The following is a 9810-nucleotide window of genomic DNA, read 5'->3' as shown; positions in this document are numbered from 1 at the left end:
AATGATGATGATAATGATAATGCAGATACATCACACAAGGAGAACTATATAAGCCTTTACCCACAGAAGCATCATTATACCCCAAATGTTGCTCTAAACCATGGTTTAGGAATCCAATCAGCACTGAACTGATGAGGGGTTTGGTCTAGTTAATATCGGATGGATCATTGGATGTAATTTGAAAGTTAATTGATAAGGGGTTTGATCCAGTTAATATCGGATGGACCATTGGATATAACTTAGAAATTAAAAAAGAAATCGCACAATTTTGTTTAGCCAGTTGAATAAGACAAAACTAATCGGTTAGATTGGGCAAGCCAACCAGTTATGCCAACCGGTCCAATTAGGCCTTGCAACATCTGAGCATTTAAAGTTCAAACTTTGGCTTGGTGGGAGACATATAAGTGTAGATGTGGGAGGTTGGAAGTATGCCCTAAAAAAATCCAAAGCAAATTAACCTAGTTTCTTTCTAATTGTCCTAGGAGATTTATCAACAATACACCAATTATTTAACAATCTTATCGCTTTCAACCACTCCAATTCATGATTATTTATTTTTTTGTAAGATTTTTAAAAGTAACTAAAATAGGTCAAGTGTTAAACAATTAATCTCTGTGTCTTTTGATTAATTTTGTTTTTTCCAAGAAAATATAAAAAAAGATATGGGAAACGAGTAAGCTTTGGGTGTTCTTTTTAATTTTTTATGTGGAATTATGCGTCCAACTTTCAGGTGAAACATCATTGCTTACAAGCAGGCATTTGAAAAAACCATATATTTGGCAATGAGTTTGTTTGTGTTATTATTTTTGGCCGATTCCAAAAAGCATATCAAGAGCAATGATCGAAAAATCGACTTAGGTAACTCTTCAGCCCATGCCCTAGCCGAGTACTCGGCCGAGTTCGAGTAACTTGCCCCGAGTCGGGTAGAGTACTATAGAAGCTGAAGACTATTAAAAAATGTATATATATAAAAAAACTAAAAAAAATAGAAAAAATATATTCAAAGCAAAATTTAACAAAACAATTAATTATGGTTAAAAATTAGCAAAAAAAGTAGATTTTAAAAACGGGTGGAGAAATCTTTGTGATATCCTCAAAATATATTTTTCATCTCTAATTATAAAATTTAAAGCTTAAAAAATAGTATAGATCGAGCAGATATATGAAAACTTGAAAATCTTGAAAATTGTCCGTCAAAAAATACATTGCAAGATGCCCAAACCTTGAAATCCATTTTTTTTTCATTTCAATGTATCTTGATGTCGAGATGATCAGTTTAAGAATATTTGGCCATCAAAATAACCTCTTCAAGTGAAAATTTTGAGGTGCGCTCTAATTTGATTGTTTAGAAGCTTGGCTTTATATAATTTTTTTTTAAAAAAAAATGACTTAGTGACTAGGGGTATTTTCAAAAAAATTTAAGAAAGGTGGAAAAATATAAAAATAAATATTTATAACCAAAATACTTTCCAATATTTTTCAAAATGATAAAAAACATAAATAAACATATTGCAAAAATATATAGTTTTTAATTAAATTATTTTAGAATCCTCAAATTGTACCTCTAACTCAGGATAATTCTGGCTCGACAAGTGCCCGAGCCCGAATAACTCGCTCCACTTTTCTAACACAGGTGAGTGGGGGCACAATTGGAATTACAAATGAGTTTCAATATGAAAAAAGAGGGCACACATATCGATGTTTGTGAGGGAAAATAGACGTTAAAGATTGGAGGGTAGGCAGGTGTTCTCTTCCTCCCCTCTTTGGTTGAAAGTGAGTCAGAGCTCAGCTTTTCACTTTCATACTAAATCTCCATAAATTGACTCATAAATTGCCACACCCACAATAATTACTACATTGCCCCTCTGCCTTTTCTGATGTGGTGCCATGAAAGCTTTTTACCCATAAAAAGTATACAGTTAAAAAAGAGTGACCATTTTGTTTCTCAAGTGACTGAGTTGATTGATAAATTGTAGGGGTGGCAATGGGCCGTGTGGCAGCCCCGGCTCAGTCAGCCCGCCCCCACCAATCACACTTCGAAGGTAGGGCTAAGTCATGTTTGGGCTAAGGCCAGCCCAATTCGGCTTGGTCTGACTGTTTTTTTTATTTATTTTCTTTTACATTTATTTTATTTTATTTTACTAAGGCCAAACCTCGACCAAGGCATCTTTGGTCCGATCAAGACCAGTCTCGGCATGGATCTGGGCTATCCTTACGGGGACAAGGGCCAGGCTACCTAAAAGGCCTTCCCAATAAGAAAATTGAGAATGTTTTACAACATAGTAAAAATTTACTACATAGTAAAACCTAGTCTTTTTTTATTTTATTTTAATGTTTAAACCTAGTCTAAATAAGTATAAAAATAGATAAGACACGTCTTTCTTAAAAAACCTGCTCCATTCCACACTTCTTTATTCTTGAAAAGAACATTTTTTTTTATAAAAGAGATGCCAACAAAAAGATAAAGAAAAAAGAGGTAGAAATAAAAATAGGAAAATTGTCTCATACGTGTTCGACCGCATTACTACATATACGATCCAAAAAGTGTAAAGCATCTATCTTAAAGATGGATGCAAGTAGGTGTTCCATCTAAAAACAATGAAAACTAAAGGTTCAAATGTTTTCTTACTAGAATTATTATTTCTAATTTTTAAATTTTATTTCTTTTATTCATGATCTCCATGTGAAAGATTACATGTCTTTAAAAATTAAACCAAAAAAAATTCTATCTCAAAAATAAATTTATTAATAAGCCCGTATTTCTACGTACGTGGGCTTAGCAGCATAGAAACCGGGTCCAAAATAAAAATAAAAATAAAAGAGTATGATACACCTCGGGAAGGCTTCTAATAGTTGTTATGTCTCCAACGGCACTATTGTCAGGGTTTTGAAAAGTATGGTGGCAGGGCTATTTTGGTCAATTCCAAAGACTCTCTCACTCAAATATGTTAAACCTGTTACTGAGAATAATAGATGAGTGGGTGGCAAGTGTATTTCTATCTTTTTAGCAAACCCATGTGACACCACTTCTACTTCTCTTCCTCTTTTGCTTTCTCTCTCTAAACCAACTTTTCTGCCTCCCCTCTCCTTTCTCCTTTCACCCCTCAATAATTCTCCCTCTCTCTCTGAAAGTTAAACCGTCTTTTGGTTTTTCTTCTTCTTGGTTTAATAAATTCTCTCCAAGTAAACCATTCATCTCCCTTTATTGAGTGCTCTTGAAGGCTTCTCTTCTCTTTTTCAGCTTTGAATTGGTCTCTCTCTCTCTCTCTGAGGTTGCAGAGATTAGCGCGATGACTGAACCAAAACCAGAAGACATCACCCACCCTCCAATGGATCAGCTCTCAGGCTTTGAATACTGCATCGATTCGAACCCAAGTTGGGGTACTCTCTCTTTTTCCTGAATTCCTATCTGTTTTAAGCTGGAAATGGGAGTTGTCGATTGAATTCTCTTGCAATCGTGGTCTTAGAATTGCATGCTTTCTTTTCTTGTTAATGCTTTCTTCTTTCTTTTCCTGTTTTTGGATGCAGGCGAGGCCATTGTGCTTGGTTTCCAACACTATATTCTGGCTTTGGGAACTGCCGTTATGATTCCATCTTTTTTGGTTCCTATGATGGGAGGAAGTGATGTAATTTCTAATTTCTTTCTTTCCTTCCATTTTACTTGCTTTTTTTCATTATTTACCAACCACTATCATTAACGATCATAATAATATAAATTCATACTTAGTAACAACAAAAAAGATAAAATCACAATAATAACATTTTAATATGTATTATTTTTGTTACAAATATATATCGTATCAATTTGCGAAAAGATTTCCGCGGATGTATGCATCAATTTGCTAAAAGATTTTCTACTCTCGAGGGAGCATAGTTGCTCAATTTATTTTTGGGTAGTTCATCAGGGCTTGGTTTCAGAGGTCTGCCATTGAATGGAGTAGAAACCAGCAAAGAGGAGCAGGAGCAGGAGCAGGAGCAGGGGCAGGGGTAAAGTAGCCAGCCAGGTTTCATAAAATAAAATTTGGGGTCGTTTTGACATTTAGGAGTTTGATGGGTGCAGTTTAATATCATTTGTGTGTAGGGGTATATTAGTAATTATACGCCCCTGATGGTAAGCCGCAATCTCCTCTGCTTGTACCTTCTGTCCGTCCATTTGTCCCAAAACCGGCGAAGAAGCGAATCATCATATTTGTTGTTGATAGATGCGTGCATAATCTAACGGTGGCATTTTTCGTATGATCGCACTTTTACTAATTCCAAAAGTGCCACTGCCACTTATCATTGTTTCAGTGATGCTCCTGTTCCCATTCTAATTATTTTTAATTTCCATTTCCAAGATACGGATTGAGATCAAAATTGAAAAAGAAAAAATCGCCATTAAAAGGTTACATTATGATGAAATTTTTTTAAAAATGTGAAGAAAGAAATTGTCAAAAATGAAGGTAACATTTTTGAAGTTACAATAAATTTAGTTTTAGTTGCAAAAGTGAACTTTCTCCATCGAAAAGAGTTCTAAATCTGAAATTTCATCTATGAGGATTAATGAAATAGATGTGGCAAAAGTGATTAATGAAATAGATGTGGCAAAAGTTTTACGCTGGCCGACAAACTAACATGAACTTTCGTCTAGTATTTCATTAAATTCAGCCACTTCAATACCTTACTCAAGATTATAATTTGTTTTGTCTTTCTGCGAAAACTGAAATGCTAACTCCTGCTTGAGTATTATTTCTTTTAACATTTTTTTACACAAATACTTGATATTTTGTTCTTTGTATCTGTATGTTTCCTTCTTAATATCTGTCATGGTGAATCTGTACTTCCATTTTATCTAATTGTGGAACAGGATGATAAAGTGAGAGTGGTTCAGACATTGCTATTTGTGAGTGGAATCAACACTCTTTTGCAGACTCTCTTTGGTACGCGTCTGCCCACTGTGATTGGTGGCTCCTATGCTTTCATAGTCCCCATTCTCTCCATCATCAATGATTCTTCATTGACCCAAGTCACCAACCCTCATGAGGTTATTTTTTTACTATATATCATTGATGAATTTCATCACTCTGTGTTTGGGGTACTCTTCAAAGTTCAAACTTTTCTTCTTTGTCTTTTTGTGAACTGAGGAGATCAATGCTTTTGTCTTCTGATTTGTCTTCTTTTAGAGGTTCCTCCAAACCATGAGAGCCATACAAGGAGCTCTTATTGTATCTTCAAGCCTGCAGATTATACTGGGTTACAGCCAGATTTGGGGAATATGCTCGAGGTAATTTTAAATTTTACGCACGTGCTAGCGCGTGCACACACAGAAGGAGTGGGGGGGGGGGGGGGGGGGAGGAGATATTAGAACTGACTGTGCTTCAAAATTTGCAGGTTTTTCAGCCCCCTCAACATGGTTCCCGTGATTGCCTTGGTGGGCTTTGGACTTTTCGACAGGGGCTTTCCTGTGGTATGAGCTTCAATAGCAGTCCCCCTGTTCCTATTTCCAGGATTCAAGAATCATTGAGTTAAAATCACAACTATAACATTGTCTTTCGATCACCGTTATTTCTCAAGGTTTTATTCTATTGATGATATTTATTTTTGATTCTCAGGTTGGTAAATGTGTGGAAATTGGTGTCCCAATGCTTATATTGTTCATAGGCTTCTCTCAGGTGAAGATGTGTTCATAAATTTTTGAATGATGGGCAATACCGTTCCTTAGATAGGAAATGACCAACTTAAGAATTCTTCTTTTTTTATTTTTTCTTTTTTTATTTTTTTTATGATTCAATTTAAGCAATTTAGAAGTAAGAATTCTTGCTGTTGGTGTTCCAAAAATGACCATTGTATCCTTTGTGGTAAATACATAGAACAAGAGATCCCTACATTACCAAATTGGCTAAGTACAGAAAGCAAGTCCTTGAAATTTCCAATGCCTTCTCAATACAACTGATGCATTGAGTCATTCAGAACATAATAAATCTGTTTTCCCTTTGTCCATCCGAAATAATTCTTTTGCACTTTCAACTTCCTGCGACCAAGATACTGAAACAAGGGCGAAATGATTTAATCAAATTTTATAGTGAGAATATATAAGAGTTTTGAATTTCCTAGGCAGTATTTACTCATATAGTTCCTCTTTCCTATGCAGTATTTAAAGCATTTTGAGACCAGAGGTTTGAGAGTTTTTGAGCGCTTTGCGATGCTCATCACAATTACCATCATTTGGGCTTATGCCCACCTCTTGACAGCGAGTGGGGCATACAAGCATCGCCCTGAAGTAACTCAAAGAAACTGCAGAACTGATAGAGCGAATCTCATTTCATCAGCTCCCTGGTATCAATCTCCTTCCCATCAAAAAATACTTGTTTTGACAGTTTCTATTGATTTGGCCATTTGTTTATCTTATGAATAGGAAATTTTCCAAAACCCACCCTTCCTATTTGGATAGTTTCTGTTGTTTCATGTTTTTATGAATAGTAAAATTTTCATAACCTTCCTATTAATTCTAAACTCTGGGCCTTGTTGCTTTGCTTGATTTCACATCAATCTTTGTATTGAATTCCATTAGATCTTGGCCAAATTTTTTTGTTGGCCTTCCTCATACTAACTGAGTTTCCTTGTTGCTATACAAGCATCATATGAAAAAACATTTTGGTTATGGGTTACCTGCAACTTTATGTGGCCATGACCCCAGAAGCAATTTATCATAGAAATGAAGAGGAGGAAATTCAAGTTAGTTGTTCAGTTCTGACAACATAGATATAATTACTTGTAGGATAAAAATCCCATACCCACTTCAGTGGGGTGCACCTACATTTGATGCCGGACATGCCTTTGGGATGATGGCTGCTGTTTTCGCCTCACTGGTTGAGGTACTACTCATCTCATGAATTGTATGCATTTATATCTTCTATCAAAACTTGAAATTTTGCTTCTCTTGTTTGTTAGCAATGCGAAAGGCTTTATTGATGAAACGATCCAAATCATAACGATGTTTGAGTCTGTCTCACAGTCAACAGGAGCATATAAAGCTGCATCTCGACTCGCAAGTGCTACACCACCTCCAGCTCATGTTTTGAGCCGTGGCATTGGGTGGCAGGTGGGTTTGGCTAAGCACCTAAACTATTACTTGTGTTGCTCTCTCTCTCTCTCTAAACTATTACTTGTGTTGCTCTCTCTCTCTAAACTATTACTTGTACTGCTCTCTCTCTCTCTCTCAGAGGATTGTTGAGAGGGAATCATCTATGATCTTTGCATACTTTGCACTGTAGTTACAATAAATTGTTTAAGTTGTGCAAAATATTCTTGAAATGTTTGTCTTCTCTGAGTTTTGATCTTGAACTATAAGAAACGTTTCTCATTTGATTTACATCAACTGGGTGAGCAAGTTTTGCGTCATGAAGATGTACATTGTGCTGTTTGCATTAGGATCATTATTTCAGAATGCATCTTGTCTCACAAAGAAAAAGAAAAACGTATTTCATCAATACCTAGAAAATCATCTTATTATTTCAACTCATACGAAGTGGTCGATATCCGATTTCCTACTGATTCCTAAACTATTTTGGGAACAGGGGATTGGAATTTTACTTGATGGTATGTTTGGAACAGGCACCGGTTCTACTGTGTCAGTGTAAGTATTGAGAACTTCTTTGTTTATTCAATTTGCAATGATTTGTTCCTGATGTATGTAACTTTCTTTTGCTTGGGAAAAATGCAGAGAGAATGTTGGACTTCTAGGAGTGACACGAGTTGGCAGCCGCCGTGTCGTCCAAATTTCAGCTGGATTCATGATATTTTTCTCAATATTGGGTGAGAATACTATTCATTTGAAAGAACTTTTTTTGGCTAAAAATTGGACCCACAATTTTGTTCTTGTACAGAAAAAGATGAAATTGACGATTGCTATTTGCAATTTACTGAAACTATAGGAGGTCTGACTTCTTTTATGCTACCATATTCTCTTCTCTAGGGAAATTTGGAGCACTGTTTGCATCAATCCCATTCACCATATTTGCTGCTCTATATTGTGTTTTATTTGGATTAGTAGGTACGACCTCCCTCTCTCTCTCTCTCTCTCACTCATCCCATGCCTTCGGGATTTCTCTAACCTCTCTGGTATCTGTGTCAGCTGCGGTTGGTCTCTCATTCTTGCAATTCACGAACATGAACTCGATAAGGAACCTCTTCATCACAGGCGTCTCCTTCTTCTTGGGTTTATCAGTACCTGAATATTTCAATGAGTACACAAGAACCTCTCAGCATGGACCTGCACACACCAAGGCCGGATGGGTATGTCTCCTTAAATTTTCCCTTTCTTTTTTTTTTTGCTAATTCAAGTACTTTGTGCTTGCAATGCAGCATCCGATAAGCAAAAATGGTTTGTGAGAGGTGTTTATTCTTTGTTACTTGTCATTATGCGAAAAGTAGGAGAGAGAGAACGAGAGATGTGCTTCATCCATTGATATGTATGAAAAGTCGGTTAGAGAGAGATGTTTATGCTTTCTCACTCTCTAACCCACTTTCCATACATGACAAAGAGATCTTTGTTCTCTGCTCTATTGTCTTATAGGAAAAGTGGGCTAGATTGTGAGACATTTGTACTTTGTCCTATGGTCATGTATTGAAAGTAGGTGAGAGAGAGAGAGGTCTGCTATGTGATAATGCTTAGTAGTTGGAGAGAGGGATGAATGTCTGTTCCATTGTCATATATGGAAGTGGGCCGAAGAGAGAGCCTGTGTTTGTTCTATGCACAACAAATAATGTATAGTGGGTTAAGAGAGAGAGAGAGGATGTTTGTGTGTTAGTATGGCCATATATCTCTTTGTGTGATGGCATTATTATTTTTGTGATGTTGTGTACTTTATGAATACCATTCTCAAATAATTGGGATAAGGATCAGATGATGATGTGTGTTTTTATGAATGTGTGTGTGTGCCTGCATGCAGTTCAATGACTACATAAACACGATATTCTCATCTCCTGCAACTGTGGCTCTGATAGTTGCGGTGTTTTTGGACAACACCCTTGATTACAAGGATGCTGCAAAGGACAGGGGGATGCCATGGTGGGTGAAGTTCAGGACTTTCAAAGGAGATAGCCGAAACGAGGAATTCTATACCCTTCCTTTCAATCTCAACCGCTTCTTTCCACCCACTTGATTTCTATTTTTACTGCTCTTCTCCTCAACTTCCACCAACCAAGCTGCTGCTTCTTCAAACCAGGAGTCCAGTGAGGACAATGAAACTCTCTCTCTCTCTCTCCTTTTCCCAAATTTATGTCATGTAATTATTGCTCCCTTGTTTTTCAATTGGAAAGGGAAAAGTTTTTGCCCTTATTTTTCCTATTCCTTTAGACCATCTTCTATTCATTTATAAGCTGTCATCTTTTATTTATTTATGTATTTATTTATTTCCTTAATTTCACGATCAAATCTTATAGGGAACCCCGAGAAACAGCGAAATTTGAAATTCTTGTTGGAAATGAGGTAAGTGAATGGGGCAACATAAAGAAAATTAACAGTCACTTTAACATTTTGAAGAACTCAAGAACTCGATATCTTTCTGTTTCGTGCTGACACTTTCCTAGGACAATATTTGCCTCTTATTTATAAAATAGGTGTGCATATAAGTACTCCAAGCAAATTTGTTCTGAGGATACATAGAAACAAATTGAATCAATACTTATGTTACCTGTAAAAATACACTAGTACAGCCTTTCTTTGAGGGAGAGACTGAGCAAGCTGAAAATTGTGTGCCCTCTCTTATATTTGGTGAGATCCCAAAGTAATTTTTAAAGAGAGTAAGTGTTCTTCAGGCTTTGGTAACC

The 9810-nt window shown here is 36.2% G+C and overlaps 1 protein-coding gene across 2 annotated transcripts; it reads left to right on the top strand.

Moving 5' to 3' along the window:
- Positions 1 to 3239: 3239 nt before the first annotated feature.
- Positions 3240 to 9377, top strand: LOC18425651 (nucleobase-ascorbate transporter 2). 2 transcript variants are annotated; one of them, XM_006830191.4, is made up of 14 exons: positions 3240 to 3381; positions 3529 to 3626; positions 4847 to 5023; positions 5163 to 5263; positions 5371 to 5446; positions 5592 to 5651; positions 6131 to 6315; positions 6758 to 6854; positions 6995 to 7081; positions 7557 to 7615; positions 7703 to 7794; positions 7955 to 8032; positions 8114 to 8274; positions 8931 to 9377. In XM_006830191.4, the coding sequence occupies exons 1-14, from the start codon at positions 3291 to 3293 to the stop codon at positions 9141 to 9143; spliced, it is 1575 nt and encodes a 524-aa protein (XP_006830254.1). In that variant the 5' UTR covers positions 3240 to 3290; the 3' UTR covers positions 9144 to 9377. The 2 variants fall into 2 exon arrangements, with proteins under 2 accessions (XP_006830254.1, XP_088722216.1); XM_088866090.1 differs by lacking the exons at positions 3240 to 3381; positions 3529 to 3626 and adding an exon at positions 4217 to 4442.
- Positions 9378 to 9810: the final 433 nt, after the last annotated feature.

Source organism: Amborella trichopoda, chromosome 1 (assembly GCF_054954075.1).
Source record: "Amborella trichopoda isolate Santa Cruz 75 chromosome 1, AtrichopodaSantaCruz75HAP2 v2.0, whole genome shotgun sequence".
In the NCBI taxonomy this organism is placed as follows: domain Eukaryota; kingdom Viridiplantae; phylum Streptophyta; class Magnoliopsida; order Amborellales; family Amborellaceae; genus Amborella; species Amborella trichopoda.
The sequence above is the reverse complement of the archived record's forward strand: the minus strand, read 5'-3'. Positions and strand labels throughout refer to the sequence as shown.

Coding starts and splice junctions, on each gene's coding strand:
- LOC18425651 (XM_006830191.4), top strand. CDS start 3,291: ATGACTGAACCAAAACCAGAAGACATCACCCACCCTCCAATGGATCAG. Junction 5,024..5,162: donor AAGTCACCAACCCTCATGAG/GTTATTTTTTTA, acceptor GTCTTCTTTTAG/AGGTTCCTCCAAACCATGAG. Junction 8,033..8,113: donor TGTTTTATTTGGATTAGTAG/GTACGACCTCCC, acceptor TATCTGTGTCAG/CTGCGGTTGGTCTCTCATTC.